Source organism: Phymastichus coffea, unplaced genomic scaffold (assembly GCF_024137745.1).
Source record: "Phymastichus coffea isolate CEN01 unplaced genomic scaffold, Cenicafe_Pcof_1.1 PCOF00013, whole genome shotgun sequence".
Lineage (NCBI taxonomy): Eukaryota > Metazoa > Arthropoda > Insecta > Hymenoptera > Eulophidae > Phymastichus > Phymastichus coffea.
Window position 1 is genome coordinate 6,705,107 of NW_026706824.1, and position 19,743 is coordinate 6,724,849.

Sequence of the window (19,743 nt, forward strand, 5' to 3'; positions counted from 1 at the left end):
GCAAGTGGAGGACGAAATGTTGTATATATTCTCGTCTGATAGATTAATTGATCCGGTTACAAATCGTGAGCAGTGTTGGCACTGAGTGGTACCGTTAGAACACCGAGCTCGAGTGATGCGAGACGAAAAATTCAAAACTGGATCCGCGATATACCGGTCCGTACAAGATTTTGCGAGTAGTTTCTCCGGGAATTTACATGTTGACCACGAATAACAACAAGCTGGTACCAATGGCTCATGTATCGGAACTTAAAAGATACGTGCTTCCTCGAAGTACGAGGAAAGGTAATAGCCGAGAGTGATGTTTCTGTTGTGTGGTGTCCGTGTGAGAGTGATGTTCGTATTGTCTATTTCGTTTCTTTTATTTTTATTTTCAGGGATGAGACAAGAGAGGATAGAACCGTGATCATCTGGTCATCGGACTGGACGTCGGATGAGGTAGCAATGCTAATACATGTATGGATTATTACAGGAGAGGTAGTGGTGATGGAATAAATGACAGGTATCTCTGGCGAGTACGTTGAGATGCCAGGAGTGGTGGAGGCAGGCCAGCATCGTCGTTAGGGCTGCCTATCGTAACAGAGGGTGCGAGCGACCTAGTCGGCGCGAGCGCGGCTACGGGGCGGAATTAAGGCGAGAACGCCGGTTCTGTTCCCGAGAGGGGCGCCGAAGTCGGGGTAATCGTGGATAGGGCTGTGAATGTAACAGTAGCGAGACCATTCGAAAGGCGCACGGAGCGACGTACGCTCCGTGTTGCTACTCTCCCATCCGGTCGGAGCGCGATTGTTGCCGCTGCTGCTGCGGCCGCTGAAGCGAGGGCAGGGGCCGCCGAATTGTCACGCGATTTGCTGGTGGGCGCAGTAAAACCGTCACCGAGACGAGGATTCGAGAATCAGGTAGCGATGTCTGAGCCTACTGGGAGTTGGTTGCAGGTGGATGTATAACCATCTACTTCGTGGACAAGCTTGTCGAACGAATGGGACAATAGCAAGGCTGTTTCGCCGCTATTGATAACTGAACTCTGTTGGGGTGTGTGAACTTCGGAGTGACGACAGGAGTTAATTCACAGGTTTAGCCCTATCGTGAATGAACTGATTAAGCCGGAGGACCTGCTGCCGGAGCGTCCTTTACGCTTTAGCGCACCGGATTCATCGTCTGCATCGGAGCGTTCGCGACGTCGTATATTGCCGCCGGTAAGCGCGACGTGGCGCGCAAGCACGGACGGAGTCCCACCGAAGTACTTACGAGAACTTTGGGAGGAGGAAGATGTGGCTAGGTATGGGACGTCGAGAAGACGTCGTAAGAACCAGAAAACGCCGAACTTCAACTATGAGCCATCGTTCACGGGGTGTTGATCCGTTAGCACAGGACAACGGAGTGGTTCAAGTCGAACTTGAGGAGGCGCAGGAGGAGAAGCAGCGAGAAACGCAGCTTGTTCCGCCTGTCTCACAGTCACCGAGCATGGTGAGTTCGCTGGACTCGGTACCTGCGATGCAGAAGGCGCCGGTGGCTATGGACGTTGAGGCAGAAGGCGTGGATATACGGGTAGCTGTTTCAGCCAAAGCTGACGAGCCGCAACCGATGCGACAGTTAGGTGAAAGCGGGGTTGATGCGATGTCATCGCATCAAGCTGCTGAAAGACCGACTAAACCGTACAACATAGGTCGTGGAAAGGACAGGTACCGTGTGTTCCCCTATGGGAAACGCATACCGTCACCAAGAGCGGGTGCTAAAGTTTGTCGTCGTAGGGAAAACCAGCAGGCGAGAGCATCGGAGGCCGGGGGTAACGAGATCGCGGGCATAGCCTCAAAACGCTGACCAAAGTCAGCTTGAGATAACGCATCTGCAACGACAGATTGTAACGGGGAAAGGTGTGAACCGCGATCCGGTAGCGGCAATTTTAGTAGAGTTAGCATGTTTGCCGCCAGAGCAACGGGAAGAAGTGACCATTATCCAACGCCAGGTATGTGAGCTCGCTGCCAGGGCGATTGGCAAGGGCGCAGCTCGAGATAAAGCATAAGAAGGCTGAGGTACCAAATCTGTTCACTTTAAAAGGATTTTATTTTATTTTATTATATTTTATTTTATTTTAGTTTACTTTCTCTTTCGTTTTATGTATGTTATGTTTATTTATGTTTATTTATTTTTATTTATTTTGGTAATATTGGTGAGCTGAGTTATTGATGTTTATTTTATGATTTTGATTTTGTACTATAGTTTCAAGTTGTTTTTTCGCTGATCCTGTGTTCGAGCGAGGAGGGTTGCGATGAATAACCCACGGATGCCTGCGGCTTCCGCGGCTTAGCGGGGGCTGTGACAGGGCTATAGTGATGTTTGCTGGCCCTGTGTGTGGCACTCTCCTCGCATGAACACAGCGACCAAGTATACGCTATATACCGACTACATACTTGTGTCGTTGCAGGATCTGGAGAGAGAAGCGCGACGATCGGCGAGGTGTCACCGTGAGTGCGAGTGAGAGCGAGAAGAGCAAGAGAGAGAGAGAGAGAGAGAGAGAGAGAGCGATTTTGACGGCGAGAGAAGTGGGCGCGCGGTGATGCGAGGCTTAGAAATTAAGAGAGAAGAAGGGTAGTTAGGCGCGAGCTCAGTAAATCGAGCGAGTAAATTTTGTAACGAACATTTGTGAAAAGGGTCTCAATAAATGAGATCGCCATATGTAATATAAGTTAATTAAAGTGTCCGATTATTTGAATCATCCTCCTCAACCAGAGCGAACGTCGGCCTGTGAAAGTCAGCTCCGGCTTTCTTTACCGAGAATGAACCCAGTAAAAATTAGCAGAGACTAGCCCAAGTCGCGCGGTGGCTGACTCCTCTTTCTTTGACGATGAATAATTATACCACTTTAGAAGACGAAATCTTAATGAAACTAAAAATATACAAACAACTTTTTTATAGCTTATCAACTCATAAGTTGTTGAACTGGCAACGTACAAGCAATATGAACTTCAAAGAACAACCGCGTAAGGACGATCTCTTGGCTGTAAGGGTGATCAACTGCGGCTGCCCATGGAAAAATGTGTTACTTGCGTTTATCTCGATTTCAATAAGAGTATATAGACAAATTGAAGGGAAAAATTCAAAGCTATTCTTCAGAGTGTATACTTTTTTATAATTTAGCAAAAATTGGATATATACTTTTTTTATTCATAAAAAAGTAAAACCTCAAAAATTGCGAACCGTGTAACTTTGATGAACAAAACTATGTCACAAACTTTTGAAAATCTAAATTTGTTTAAAACATAACTCTATTTATTGACATTTCAAATATCTGTACCAAATTTGAGGTCTTAATATTAAAAAGAAAAAATATGAAAGTGATTCATGTCAGGGTCTCTCTCTGCTTTCTCGTCCTGCAGCCTACATACCTAAAAGCAGCTTATCAACTGTCTCTGCCGAATCAGGCGACGTTCAACATCCAACCTAGAAGTTGAGCTTCTCATGAGATCTTATAGCCTCCAAGAGACAAACTCTCGGAGCTGGTGATTTCGCGGCCATGAAGACGCCTTTGCGCTCATACTCGTTATTTCGAACTTCAAGACAAGAAGAGAGACAGAGATACTAGGAAATCGACCGATCTTCTCCTAACTAACGAGGTTTGGCCACCATTTCTACTGCTTTTTATCTCTAATTTACAATATTATGTTACTTAATCTAATTCGTAAACGTTTAACGTTGGGGAAAAGAAGACGCAAGATATTGAGAGCAGCAACACCTTTTTGTCTTTTTATCTTTTTCAGAACAAAGAAACGTCATGTCTAAATCAGAAATTTGAAAAAAACTCAAATCGTTGTGTCTTCGGAAACAAAGACTGTTTTACACATGGGCCCTTACCAGCCGAACCAAGCCTCACTTTGGTCTAAAGCTGTTCTGTATATGGGCCTTCGTTGGCCGAAACAGGCCTCACCTTGAACAATCCGGTTAAACGGCATTTCGCGGCGGACGCCATTTTAATAACATTTTCGCTTACAACATTTAAGTACGAACCGATTCGTATTATTTTCAATATAACAATATTTGCAGCCCATAATAAATTTCATTTGTTCAAAGTATCGCTTAATTTTAATGAAGCGTTAAATATTTTTAATGAAAATCAATATAATTTTTTTGCTTCTTATGGAGAAATACATGGGGAAACGTATCTTAATGTATTCTTAACTAAAAATTGCATATAACGCTTTTTTAAACAATCGCGATATTCTGAACAAAGGAAGCTCAATTTGTGTTGTATAAATTAAAATATTGAAATTTTTTTTAATTCCTCTATGTTTATTTACAATTCTAACAAAGTAGACTATAAGTAAATGAGCTTGCTATTACGAAAATTAACACATATTGAATCGTAATATCCAGTGAATGTTATTCTTTTTTTTTAACTTGCAGATATAATTTATGACTTTCTATTTATGTGTTAAAATATTTATATAAATTTTGGTTTTATTGAATATCAATCATACTATGTTTCTTTACTCTACTAGTGGTGATCCTTATCTTGAGAAGCTCGCCAACAGGCACGTTTGGGTGATTTTGCTGTCTGGTGTTATATTTTTTGTAAAACGTTTTTATTTTTTTTTTTTATTTATGGTATCTGTAGGTCGTTGCAGATAATATCATTTGCTACGAACCATGGGGCCTTCACGATATTTCTTAGTACTATAGATTAAAATCTTTCACTGTAACATCAGTGATGTAAAATTATTTTTCAACTTTCAATCCATATAGGAAGCATAATATAAACATTGATCTGAACTAATATGCAGTACTTTACAATATAACAAATTTGCTCATTTTTAAATCTTATATTATAGAAAAGTAAATAAACCTTTGCTTAATAAACAGGATTTCATTGAGAAAGTTCTATTAATCGTAATAGATTGTTCGAAATAAAATGAATCTATCAAAAGCGCTTCTGTCGACGTACGTTTCAAGTTTGAAATGAGACTAGACTTTTCTTGACAATACTGCCACCGATTGATTGATTTTATATGATCAATTATACAGCATACTCTAATTAGTGGTAACATCACCAAATTAATTTGATATATAGTTTCTTCTTCAAAAAAAATTTATTCGATAAAACTGAAAGTAATCTAATGTATAAAGAAAATTGCCATACAAAGTATATGTGTATTTATTTCTCTCTCTTTCTCTCTCTACCGACATCTGTAATATAGTCACATTACAGATATACTTACGCTATGCTTGCTGAGTCTTTAAAATAGGTATACTCACGTTACCCTTGGTGCTCGAAACTATTTACTGAATTATTCCTGAAAATTAAGTTTGAATAATTTGCAAATTAACTTAATAATAATAATAATAATAATAATAATCTTAGTTTGAATTTAATTAATTTTTCAATTATCGAAAAATTGTAGATATTGAAACTGAAATGAGATGCTCGCGATTGGAAGAGTTAAGTCTTAAATTTAAATCATCATTTATATCACAGTAAAAATCAAGAAAATATAGTCTGGGGGGTCGGTGGAGCGCGTATCGACTGTAAAGATATAATCTAAAACTGCAAATGATATAATTTTGGAAAAAAAGATTTCTCAAAAATAACTAGGATAACACGTCGTTCGACAAAGATTCAACTAAGTATAGCCTCTTTATACGGAGAGAGAACCAAAATATCTCATTTACGAAAAAAAATGATTCCATGTCACGCTAAGCCGAAGCGTTAGAGAGAGTCAGAGTGAGAACCAGAAAGAGAGAGCACCCGTTTCCTAGCATCGCTCATCACCAAGCCACACTTTGCCAGAGCTAGAAAGAGCACGTGCTCCCCTCCTCCGCACGCTTGGGCCATACCAAATGTGTAGTTAATATACAGAATAAGGACTCTCTAAAATACATGTGGCAATGGCTCCAGTGGTACAGCACTAGCCTGTAGATCTAGAGTACACGGGTTCGGTTCTCCGATGTCTCTTCATTGTTTTAAATTAGCCCAATGCCTTTCTCTCCATTTTAAATTTTTTAAAAATAATTAGTAATTTTTAATAATTGACCCAATAACCCAATAACTATTTAAATAACATTTTAATATACATTTAAATAAATTATGTACACTACCAAAACGAGAATGAAAGCACTAGGGACTTTCACAACGCCGAAAAGCGTGACCGCTCGGGTTATATACTATACCCTTACTATGCAACCTCTAAATAAGAAATTTTGTTTAAAAAGAAATAATCAATATACATTAATTTTTTCATGAAGGTCCGAAATATACGTAACGAATAGAATAAAAATTTTAACTTTGTTGAATATAAATTTCAAATAAGAATCTTGATTCTATAAAAAAATGTAAATATTACAGGTATTCGATTGCAGATATGTAACAACAACTAGTGGAATGTTCGAGGCATTGTGTAATCATATAAAATATAGTACTAACAAAGGAAATATTCGGTAAGATATCATTAATTATGAATTCACATAAAATATACTTTAAAAGAATGCAGGTAACTCGTATTAGTAGTCGAATTTCAATTCTTTAAATAAATAATTATCCAAGCCAAGCCTACCTTATACGTAGATATAATTTCATGTAAATTTGCTTTCAGGAGAATAATAAAACAATTTTATATTAATATTAATTCATTTCATAATTTTAACTGATTCTTATTTATATACTCTTTATTAAAAATCAGATACCATAACATGAAAATATTTATTGAAAATATAAAAACTCAATTTTCGATCACAGGTGTTTATAAAAATGTAACGAATTTTATTATTATTATTATATCCTACAATCGTTGCACCTGCAATAGCAAAACGTATTTCCACGTACCATAACAGAACTAGTTTGACCATCATATCAAGGGTAGCGGTCGAGGGCCATACACGAGTAGGCACGAAGTGGCTACGAGACTACTGGCGGGCCGTAAAACTCTATATAGTTAAATGGGGAGAAGTCAGAGTTGTCGAACAGATATACTTATTTTTTATGTTTCCACGTATCAATTTCCTCATGTGGTATATGGTTTTAAAAAGTCTAGATTCTCTTCTATTATCCGAAAAAAAGATTTACTTCGATAGTTTTTGATTTGAGAAAGTTATTTGAGTTTGAAGTCTTGAGTAATGTTGCTTTTTCGTCATTTTAAGATCTTTTAACGCTTGGTTTTATTTTTATACGTCTTTACGTCTTTTACATATTTTACGTCTACTACTCACCTACAAAAATAATGAAGATGTGATCATCAAATCAAAATATTATACTTGAGATTATATATAGCGATAGTGAAATGACACAACACAACCAACAATTATAGTTGACCCCCCGCCCCTACACCTTTCAAGAAAGGTAAAATTCTGTAGGCGAGTAGGCATGATAATCATACAATTTTTTTATTATACTCCAACTTGTTCTTCAATAGTTTTGCATGCTATCTTGGTTTCTCTGAACAATTTTTTTTCAACCTTTTATATTGAATATAATGCTGTAATCATAAGAACAATCAAATTCATAGCTACTTGTTAATGTTTTTTACCAAAAATAAATATCATACTTGAATAACAATATTTAATATTATTACAATTATTATTATATATTTATTATTATTATTATTATTACAGCTACAACGTCAAACAGGTATGCTGACAAAATATATATGTTAGTTTATACCTGGAATAAACTAGAGAAAGATGTGAATTCACTCATCTATATCGAACGAGTAGATTGATACTATTAATAAGTTATATACACTGTACATTAAAAGATAAACTATAAATGCCACAGATCAGGGTGGCCTCAGATCATGGGAGGCCTCAGATCAGTGATCTGAAGTGCATGATCTATGAGATTAGCACTCTTAGATCACGGGCTCCCCTTCTCCTCCTGATATCTACAGCACTTTTAAATCAGGCGCCGCCTCCTCTCCTCCTGAGATCAGCACTCTTAGATCAGGCGCTCCCGCCGCCGCCCTCTCCTCCTTCAGTGATCTGAAGCGTATGAGCTATCAGATCAGCACTGTTAGATCATGCGCAAGAGTCCCCCCCGCCCGCCCAATGTGAAATGCGTTTTAAGTATTAAAATAAATGTATTTGTTTAATTGAATTTAATTGATTTGACGCAATTGATTTACGTGTAATGCACAGATTTAGCTCAGTAAAAAAAATGAGCAGACACCACGGGGAATCGATCTCGGGTTCTATGGATCGATAGACCGTAGCCTCTAGCAAGTGAACCACGGCTACTTTGAGCTCTTGGTATCTTGTATTGCGTAGATTAGGTACACACAATCAAAAAGCGACTACACTACGGCACCCCCCCCCCCCCCTGACGCGACTTCATCGGTATATGTGCACGTGTTTTAAGATCACGCGTCATCATGTGTGTGTGTATATTTGAATGCATATATTTATATATATTGTTTTTGATATATGCATATATCCCGATTATTAATTCATGAAATAGTGGAGTAGAGGAGGGGGGTAATAGTAAATATACACATTGTGTTTTCTTAAATAAAATTATTTTATTGATAAACAATAAATCTTATTCTACAAGTCATTTACATTAAAAGAATATTTATAGAAATCCTTCAATAATTTCATGCAGCAACCATTTAAGTAAAACTTTTTCATAAATTTGATATTTTGATGTGCGCATGTCGTTACGTATTTACCGTTATGATTAAGACACACAGTAACTGATTTCGTATTTTCAAAAAGGAAATATCCCCAATCATTCAAGTCGAAAACTTTGAGGCCATATCGTTCTAACCACTCTTTTTTCAGATCTCCGGAAACAAAAAATGTTTGTATCATCTTTGAGCGTGTCTGTGATGATGAATTTATGCTCTTCGTAGTTGGAATCATCAGAGTTCCATTCTAATCCAAGGTAGTAGATTTCCATCCAAAGATTATAACGCTTACATTTTTCAGTTAGTCGTCGACGTGGAAACGGGGGTTTGAATAATCGTCGAGTGGTTTATCGTCGTAGTTAACCGGGAGTATCGCTAGCTCCTTTAAGGCATACATTTTGCCAGGCATCATGAAATCTTGCATATCCACTATGTACTCCATTCTGGCTGTTACTGAGCTACTTAAGGGGAGAGTCATCTCTTTAGTAAATCGATCTCCACTCCGTAAATAAGTTTCTTCACATCCCCACTTATTAGATTGTATTGAACGATGCGATCAAGTAAAATGAGACAATACGCTGAAGTTCCTTCAGGAATATTTTCCCTTGTTTCAAACTCCAAGCGTACATCCACTGCAGAGTTCTTCATGTCTCATTTTGTTTAGAGCAATCAATGACAATGAGGGGTACTTGTTTTAAGAAGGTAGATTTTTTTAGCATCGGTTCGGAGTCTTTACCGTAATATGCTTTCTGGAAATTGGCATACATGTCGTATAACATTGCAAACTGATGCTTATTTATGTCAATATTATGATTACCATACGGATAATACTGAGAGTTGAGGAAAAGTTTCACGTTACTAATGTTGCAATGATCGAATACGCTTGCATTAACTGTTGAAATATTTTTTTGTTTAGTTTGAAAAGCTAAGATGACATAACGTGGTTTTTCCAGTTGATTTGTAGTTTTGACTGTCCAGACATGACTTGTGTTCATAGGTAGCATTGGATACTCATATAATTCCCAACTACGAAAACTCATAGAAATGCTTCTTTATCTTTTCAGAAAATTAAGTAGACGAATTTTTTAAGTATTCGATGCGTGTTATATCGATCTTGAAGTTTTCGATGATTATTTCTAGTTCCATTAATTTTGTTGTTTGGATAACGACATTAAAATCACTGCTTGATCGTGTGAGAATTAGTTCATGTTTCATGTTTACCAATACTTTGTGATAATCTTCAAGAAATCCGAGAAGGAAATTTATAGGAATAGTGACATCGAAATATTTTTCTTCGTTGATTATTTTCTGATCATTTTCTGTTATCCATCCGGCATTTTCAGCAATCCAATTTTGACTTGGATTGAGTGATAGCCACTTTTTCATAATAGTTGTTAGACCAACGTTTTTATATTTATCGATTTCTATGGCATTTAGCTCATACCTAATTTTCTTAAACAAGTGATAGATGACGTTGTTCACAAATAGAGAATTCGTTAAGACTGCATTCTTATCATTGCACAATCTACCACAAATACGCGATGAGCTACGATATGGTAAAAGATATAAGTCTAGATGTTGGATTGATAAGCGAATTTCATCACTATTTTTGAAAGATGTATTGGTGTACGATTGATGAGTATGAATCTAATAATGAGCGAAGAATCCATCAAAGGTGACAGGTGACTGTATTTCTGGAACGTTCTCCATTATTTCGTTGAAACAGCAAAAAATAATTCAATTTACTTTCCACCAGAAATTACTTTTAAGCCGAGACTATTTAAGAACTTTATGCTTTGATGAGTCAATCCTTTTGCTTTTCGATGACGATTGACACTCGAAATTCGCCGTGTTGTCGCTTTTACTTTCAATCGACGACTGATGGTTGGTTTGTATATTTGACTGCTTATATAGCCACCACTACTGTTTATATTGTAAACGATTCCCATCACGTACTTTTCAGGTGTAATCTAATTGTTATCACTTAGATCATCTAACATACATCACTCTAATTGTTATCACTAGAAAGTTTATTAAATTTCCGTCTTGGTCAACGATGCGTGATTGTAAATAATCTATACACGTTGCGGTAACTAGGAGATAAATGACATTTGAAGGAACTTCAATAATTTTATATCCAGGTGGTACTGCAGGTAAAAATTCAAGAATATCGAGAACGTTACTCCCATTCATATATACACCTGAAGTAATGTTACACTCGACTGTCAGAGCATTTACTTTCAGAATTTTTACTAGAAGATCCGAATGGTGAGAGTTGTTTTCTTCTAGTTTACGCCGTGCAAATCCCAGTATTCGACCAATGGAATCTTGCGGACATCGATATCTTCTAAACTTTCAATTACACAACGAACAGTATTATTGTTCGGTTTCAGACTCACTGTTATTTCAGGCTCTAAGGTTTTACGAAGAAATTTATCAATATCTTTAATTTCATAACTACCCACCAGGTAAGATTATAGGTGGTTTATAACCAACGTAAAATTTATTGTTTTTTATATCTATATTGCGTACAGAGTTGGATGTCAAAAATTCTACTAAACCCAAAACGAATCTTATATTTGCTGATAGTTCAATTCATGGAAAGTGCTTTTAGTAGAGAAGAATTACTCGAGAGGGTAAAAGTGAATGATTCTTCGATGACTGTTTAAATACGACTGATAACTTTTTACGGTGTCTTTATTTATATAGTCCCACACAAAATCTGCAAACAAAGATGACCGCAATTACAGGTATCGAAATTTTGATATCTTTTTGGATTGTATTTGACCTCATCCACTTCGAGATATGTCATTAGATTAAATGGGGATCTAAAATCTCCAAAACTACCAAAATATGTGACGTTATTTCCGAATTCCCGATAAGCAACCTAGTGTGTGCCTATTCCGTTAACGTCATCGAGATTAATTATAGCTGATTCTCAATAATGTGGTCCAGACTTTGGTAAGTAATTTCTCACAAATACTCCTCGGAAATTTGGTATACTTAAAATTTTGACATACTTTCTTAAGTCGATATTTGTGAGAGCTCTATCAGGTAAATTTACTTCAAATTTTTTTTTTTTTTTTAAACTGATCCCAATTAAGGTTTGAGGTATAGTCCATAGCCTGTTTTATATGGTTTAAGATACATCCCTGTACCTAGTGCATTGGCCTCCATCGTGTTGTTGTGTCTTTTGCTTTCTTCAAATTGTCGTTTTACAGACTTTGCATCATTTACAGCTTTTACGATTCCTGCAGCTCCATCAACTAGAGCACCAGTTGCGCTTAGACCAGCAAAAAAAGGAATGAGAAAGGGTAAAGCTTCAACCATCTTTTTGGAAATGGGCAGAATTCATGGAGTTTTGATGTTAGTTTTTCCACCAATCTTTTTAACGGTTGCGCGAGCTCTTTTTAAAGCACTGCCGGTGATCGGTCGAGCACATTTATTTTTTGGCCAATTAAAATTGGCAGCCTTGATTATGTTTTTCAAGTCTATTAACTTTCGATATTTCTTTTTGCGACCTTTTGACTTGAGTTTTTTATTCCTTTTTATTCTTGAGTCCCATACCGAATTTAGATTTTAATTTCAGGGCGTTAGCTACAGTGTATACAGCTGCTTTTTCACTAATACTGGAATTTTTATCGAACAATCGCTTCCAAGCTTTTTCAGCTAAAATTCTGTCTGTAATATTTCTATACTCTACACTTTCTCGATTTTTTGAATAAGCTATATCATGTTCTCTACAAGCTGCGACAAGAGGATTGATGCCTGGATCACCTCCAGCAATTCGTTCCTGCAATTTAGTTCCTGGACCACAATACTGGTAACCTGGAATATGAAGTTCAAAGGGAAGCTTATTGATGCCTTTGATAACTAATCCACGTCCTTTCTTTACTTTCTGATATTTGTATATGATCATCACTCTATGAAGTCCAACACACGACTGAATTTAAAAACTATAAAAGTGAATATATATATACTGACTATTGGGTCAGTTACTGTTTAAAAATTGTCTCGTGAGCATGGATTTTAAAGAGTAAACTGTAAAACTTCCTGTCGAAAATTTCGACGTCATCGTACGGGAAGATAAACTACCAAAGCGTCATGGGGATTTACTTCCACATACTATCAGAGCAATTTTTTGTGATCCATCTAATTATGGTAAAACCAATAGTCTTTTAGTGTTAATTACTTATCCCAATGGCGTTAGATTCGAAAACGTTTACGTTTACTCGAAATTTCTTAATCAACCAAAATATAAATTACTGGAAGACATGCTGAAGCCTATAGACGGAGTGAAGTATTTTCCCTTCACAGAGCATGAGTCAGTGATTGATCCCGAACATACATTACCCAATTCGATAATGATATTCGATGACATCGCGTGCGATAACCAAGACAACGTGCGTGCTTTCTTTTGTATGGGTAGACATAGAAATGTCAACTGCTTCTATCTTTCACAAACGTATGCTCGTATTCCTAAACATCTCGTAAGAGATAACGTTAATTTTTTGGTGGTTTTTCGACAAGGCGAAGCAAATATGAAACGTATATTCGACGATCATGTGAATTCGGACATGACTTACAATCAATTTAAAGAACTATGCGCGAAATATTGACCAGATGATAAATATGGATTTTTAGTAATTGACAAGGTAGAGCAATAAATAATGGACGATATGAAAAGGGTTTTAACTACTTTGTCATAAATATATCATACCAGTAATATAATACAGTAATATACCAGTAATATAAGTACGATATTCGAGGAATAAACGAAACCTGGCAGGCTGATCTTGTTGATATGCAGGCTTATTTTAGAAAAAATCGCGGCTACAATTGGCTTCTTATGATAATCGATAATTTTTTGAAACATGCGTAGGCCGTGCCAGTGAAAAAGAAAACCGGTGGTGATGTGGAAGCAGCACTGAAATCTATTTTGGTAAAAGGTCGAGTACTAAATACGAGGGTGGTCCGATAAGTACTTAGCCTCACCGCCCGATGGCGCCACTCTCGCAAAAGAAATATTCTATCACGTAGTACAACCTTCTCGATGGTTACTGTCAAGATTTCAGCCGGATCGGAGTTGTAGTTTATTTTTGAGAGCGTGTGAAAGCAAGTGAGTCCGTTGATTTTTGAAAAATGGAAAAAGAGCAGTATCGGTCGGTGATTTGATTCTTGTTTTTGAAAGGGAAATCGCGCAGCGAAATCAAAAAGCACTTGGATTCTGTGTACGGCGACCCAGGGATCCAAACAAGTCCTGGGAGGGCATCAAGAGAGCCCAGGACCTAGCAGTATATTAGAGCGGAAGGCAATTGAACTCGATGTCAGCCCTCGGCAGAATAGTGGAGTGGTTATCCTGAAAGGACCAGATGGCCACATACAGGTTGTGGAGGAGGGGGATGACTCCAGGGAGAGCCTCTCCACACAAAAAGCTCCTCTGCCGAAGGGATCCACGAGTAGAAGCCAGCCCATCGTCGTCGCGGCAGCGGAAGGAAAAAAGCCGCTGAAAAGCACGATGAAAGGAGGCGAAGATGGGACTCGTGGATATGACCCAGAGGATGAGACCAGGTGGTGGTTGCGGGTAGACATAGGTGACTTTAAAATTAGAGCACTCTATGATACCGGCGCCTCATCCACGGTCATGGGTCAATTAGAGCTGAGATTGGCATCGGAGATGGGACTCGGGTTGAATGTGACCAGGGCGGGCGATGAAAGGCTTGCTGATGGACGCCCGTGCCCTATAATTGGTCACGTGATATTCCCTTTTACAGTAGGGGGAATCACGAAGGCAATCAGAGTCGCCATTACGCCGCTGCTCACAGATGACCGCTATGTAGGTACGAACTTTATAAGAGAGTTCCGCGCAATTTTGAATCCCGATGAGGATGAATTATGGCTTAAGGACGCCCAAGTGAAAGTACCACTGGAAGTGGCTGGAATTGATGGTACGGCATTTCTCGCACCGGTAGGACTATGGGAAGCCACGGAGTCACAGCTTGAAGAAATTGAAGACCTCGTCAGAAGATTGATTCCTGACGGGGGTCAGGCTTTAGGTTGTGCCGTGCGGGTTGAGCATGAAATAGATGTGGGAAATGCTCGACCTATCAAACAGAAGTACTACCCAGTCTTAGATAGAGTGCGAGAGGAAATGCACACGCTGGTCAAAGATATGCTGGAAAAAGATGTTATCGAACCAGCAACCAGCGGATGGTCAAGCCCAGTAGTAATGGTAAAGAAGCCGGATGGAAAATATAGGTTTTGCGTGAATTATCAAAAGGTAAATGCAATTACCAAACCTGATACCTATCCTTTACCATATATGAACGACATCCTAAGACGGATAAGGGATGCAAAGTTCATATCTACTTTGGACTTGAGTAGTGCTTACTATCAAATTCCCTTGAAGGAAGAATCGCGTCCAATATCAGCGTTTCTTTCAGCGGCACTTTCAATTTAAGAGAATGCCCTTCGGACTGTCATACGCAGGAGCGACCTTCCAGAGGTTGATGGACAGAGTGATAAATCCGGATATGGATCCATTCGCTTTTGCTTACCTTGACGACGTAATTGTGGTTTCGTCGTCCTTTGAGGAGCATAAGCGGCACCTAGAAATGGTATTAAAAAGAATTCTAGGTGCGGGCCTAACCATCAACAAAGCCAAAAGTCACTTCTGTAGTACGGACGGAGTAAGACCAGATCCCAAGAAAATACGCCCGATATTAGAATATCTAACACCCCGGACTGTCAAACAGGTGAAGCGATTCATGGGAATGACCTCGTGGTATAAACGTTTTATACCCGACTTTGCCATGATCGCTGAACCTATAAACCGCCTGACAAAGAAGAATGTACGTTTCTCTTGGGAGGAGGAGCAAGAGCGAGCTTTCACGAGATTGCAGGAGGCGATGACTTCCGCCCCAATACTGCAATCACCCGATCCAAACGGTCAGTTTGTACTGCAAACTGATGCCAGTGACAGTGGGATCGGGGCAGTTCTCGCACAGGATGTCGATGGAGAGGAGCGTGTAATAGAATACGCCAGCCGATCACTCAACAGTGCTGAGAGAAATTATACGGTCTCCGAGAAAGAGTGCTTGGCAGTGGTATGGGCCATTGGAAAGTTCCGGCCGTACATTGAAGGGCATCACTTCAGGGTCATCACCGATCATAGTTGCCTGAAATGGCTCCACAATATGAGAAATCCCACGGGAAGATTAGCGCGATGGGCGCTAGCATTGCAAGGCAATGTCTTCGATATAGAATATCGAAGAGGGGATCTCAATGTGGTGCCAGACGCCTTGTCTAGAGCCTATGAGGAGGAGGGGATTGAAGTGAGTGCTATAAATAGTCGGCCGGAGACCACTGACGCCTCGTATTTGCAACAATACCAGGAAGTATGCCAGGACCCACACTCTCACCCTACTTGGAAGGTTATGGGAGGGAGACTGTATCATTATCAGCCTGATGAGGATGGTGAAGGGTCCATCGACAACGATGAAGCGTGGAAGCTTGCGGTGCCTAGGGAGAAAAGGCACCAGGTGCTCCAGGAAGTCCATGATGCTCCTACAGCAGGACATCAAGGACGAGAGCGTACGTTCTCCAGGGCTAGGCGCTTGTACTACTGGCCTAAAATGTATGATCAGGTCAGGAAGTACGTAAAGAGTTGCCCGGTATGTTAGCAGTGCAAGGTGGAACAAAGAGCACCTTGCGGGCTGATGGGTCGTAGACAAGTGTCACGACCCTGGCAGGTGGTGGCCGGTGATATCACTGGTCCATTTCCCAAAAGCTCTCGAGGTTTTGAGTATATCTTAGTATTTGTAGACTTGTTTACTCACTGGGTAGAGTGTGTTGCCATACGCAAGGCCAATGGGAAGACAATCGCAAGGGAATTACACGAGAGGATTGTCACATGGTTTGGCGAGCTATAAGTATTCTTATCGGATAATGGAACCGAGTTTAAGAATCAGGAGGTTGATTCATACCTCCAGATGAACGGCATCCAGCGCGCCTTAACTCCCGTGTATCATCCCCAAGCGAATCCCACAGAGCGAGTAAACAGGACACTCAAGACCATGATCACGTCTTACATAAGCCGTGATCATAAGAGCTGGGATGAGCACCTGTCAGAGTTCAACTTCGCGTTGAACTCGGCAACTCATAGCGCCACCGGATATAGTCCTGCGATGCTCATGTTTGGGCGTCAGCTGGTACCTCCTTTGACGTTCAGAAGAACCCAAGATCAGCAGGCCCTTGAATGTTCGGAGGGTCAGGCTGTGGAAGATTGGGCCGAACATATGGAGAAGCTTCCTAATTTGTGGGAGAGAGCTAACTCCAAGTCAAAGGAGGAAGTTGCGCGTCAGGCGGCTTATTATGACCGGAACAGACGGCAACCCGAGTTTAAGGTCGGAGATTGGGTTTGGAAGAGGAACAGGATTCTATCTTCAGCTGCTCAAGGTATTTCAGCGAAATATGCCGGCCCGTACGTGATTGAAGAGGTTTGTGGTTCCAACACGTACAGGCTAAGTAGCCAGCTGGAGATCCTGTTTGAGCTCTTCCATGCCAAGGACCTTAAACCATACTACGGTCCGGGTGAGGATGGGGAAAGCGAGGAGGTCATCGAACCTCGCGAACCGCCATATGAACTGCCGTCGGAGGAAGCGAACGATTCCGCTAATGCGCGCGAAAATCCGGGAGGGGATTTATCGGATAGCGAGCGGATCCAATTAGCAGCCCCCACGGCCGTAGATAAAGTTCCCACCGAGACGTCGGATTTATCGGTATCTGCCCCAACTAAGAGAGGTCGAGGTCGACCTCGAAAGGTTCCAGAGACGGTCACCGGTCCAGTGAGGGCAACAACTCTCCCTTGAAGGAAAATAGAGGGAGAGGTAGGCCTCGAAAGACCGTGCCCGTCGGACAAAGGACGGTTGGGCCGATAAAACCGAGCGGTAACCGACGAGGGCCAGGACGTTCCTACAAAGAATTGCGAGGGAGCGTATAACTCGGTGGGATGCGGCTTATATTAGGATTTTTATTCGCGTAGGGAGATTTATCCGAAATTTATTGTTTTTGGATGTTTCAGATGGACCGGAGAATAGTCGTCGAACAGGAGACCTTCGAGGTGGTCACGCAGATGCTGTTAGATCTGCAACTGGGCCCTGATGTGACGCAGCTAATTGAAGATCTGCGGAGCTTCGCCAGGGTCCAGTTGGAAGGGACCACCCGAAGGGAGCGACGCACTGCCTCGGTGGTAGAAGTTCTCCGGGATTCATCGTGGGTCGCCCCGAAGAAGGCTTCTCGGGACGCTTCGACACAGACCGAGAACCAGGACAGTGTCGAACGTCCCAAGTCCACAGTGGACCAGGGGGTGCAGACCCTCAAGTCCGGCGTATCCCTTACGTCGGACAGTGCGAGCCAATGCCCAGGACCCAGGGAAACCTGTGGGGCCTCGCACTGGGTCTGCAATCATCCCCGGATCCCTGAGCAGCCTACTCTCCTCCTCGACTTCAGACACGTGCGTCTGGGGATCAACGAGGTGGAGAGTGCATGGCGGGTCGCTCAAGAACTCCAGTTTCAGGTGCAGGAGCACCTGAGACGCTTTTTGAGCCGCCAGGGCGCAGAAGAACTGCTCGGGGAGTGGGCAGGGATGGCTCAGCGTCAGAGGGCCTACGGAGAGGCCCTACTGCGGGTGGATAACGGACAAGAGTCCTCCACAGCGCTCCCGACGCTGGCTCAAGAGAAGAGAGCCCCGGGAGCTACTGACGCTGGACCGATGCTCACGGTCCATGTGGACGGGCGCATGGCTCCTGATACTACCATCGTGGTCAGGTCGCAGGATGGACGTGCGACCGCCACGGTGGGAGGCGTGATCATCACCGCCTCACAGGGAGTCAATGCCCAGCAGTTCCCTCTGGCTGCTGAGCAGCCATCACAAGCTGCTCAATCTCGGTCGCAGCTAAGGGGCTGCTACATCTGTGGGGAGCCTGGGGTGACCAACTCCCAGCGGTGCCCGAAGAAGGCTACATACTGGCGCTACCCGAAACATCGCGCGCCAGGTGTAGCGAAACGATGATGTAGGCCCTGGATGGCAAATAAATTAGCCGAAATAAAGAAGGGAGTTATTATTTTGTTTCCTTTCCTTCTTTATTACTTTCAGGTTCCTGATGGCAGCGAATCGCGGGTATTCGTCCTGCCCGGGTAGTCAGGACTTAGAGGGGGCTGCAACGGTAGTCGATTCAATTAATCGAACCGTTCGCGATTCTGATTTTCGCGCGTTAGTTCTAAGTATTGAGAGAGAGAGGGGGCGCGCGATCTTTTGAATTAGCAGTTAAGCCTCAGCTGTTACTTGTGTAGTACCGCCAAAATAGTTTAGCACAGTGTTTCACCGATTTGCCAATAAAAAGTTTACCTGGATTTTGGATACGTGTGAAAGGGTGAGCGAGGAAGCAACGACAGTAGCAGCATCACAGAAACAGCTATTAAATTTAGTCTTTTCTTTTGTTTTACCATAGCTACGTTCATTTTGATCTGAGCAGTGCGTTAAAACTGCGTTAAGTGTTAGAACGAGTGTGTAGTACAAGCCCGTGAAGCGTTGGACTCAGCCCTACGCGGCTGTAGTTGGTCACGCCCTAGCGCGTCCCCGAGAGCGTTACCTCCACGCGGCCGCTGTGCCCAAATTCCACGTAGCGACGAGGGCTGTCCCCGTCCTCGAGACGTCGAGGTCGCCTTAGGTGGTCACCGTAGTGGTACGCTCTTTCACATTCGCTGCGGCATCGTAGTATCTGCGCACATCATCCGAGAGCTGTCTGCGTTTCGTCAAGGTGTGTGTGTGTAAGTGTGTTACGCCGTGTGTAATTGTATTAAGGTTTGCGATTAAATATATTATAGTTTATATATATATATATATATATATTGCTTTAACGATCGTCTTGGGCTATTTCCCTACTTACAACTAGGGTTTTTTATGCCCTTGACGAGCGTCGGTGTTGTTCATTTATCATACGTTAATTAAATTTCTAAATATAATAGAAATTAAAGTACCCTTGTCAATTCATTGCACTAATCCTACTTTCTTCTCTTTATTGATCCTTCGCGAACTCTCAGCGGATTTAACTAAGTAAAATTTCATAAAAACAGT

At 41.1% G+C, this 19,743-nt stretch overlaps 1 protein-coding gene across 1 annotated transcript in view; it reads left to right on the plus strand.

The window, feature by feature from the left end:
* Window positions 1-19,743, plus strand: part of LOC131673221 (nitric oxide synthase-like) — a 1,857,253-nt gene that overhangs the window by 664,869 nt on the left and 1,172,641 nt on the right. The window contains exon 4 of the mRNA XM_058951052.1: window positions 6,335-6,426. Within this exon, the coding sequence (XP_058807035.1) occupies window positions 6,335-6,426 (92 nt within the window). The remainder of the gene's footprint in view (window positions 1-6,334; window positions 6,427-19,743) is intronic.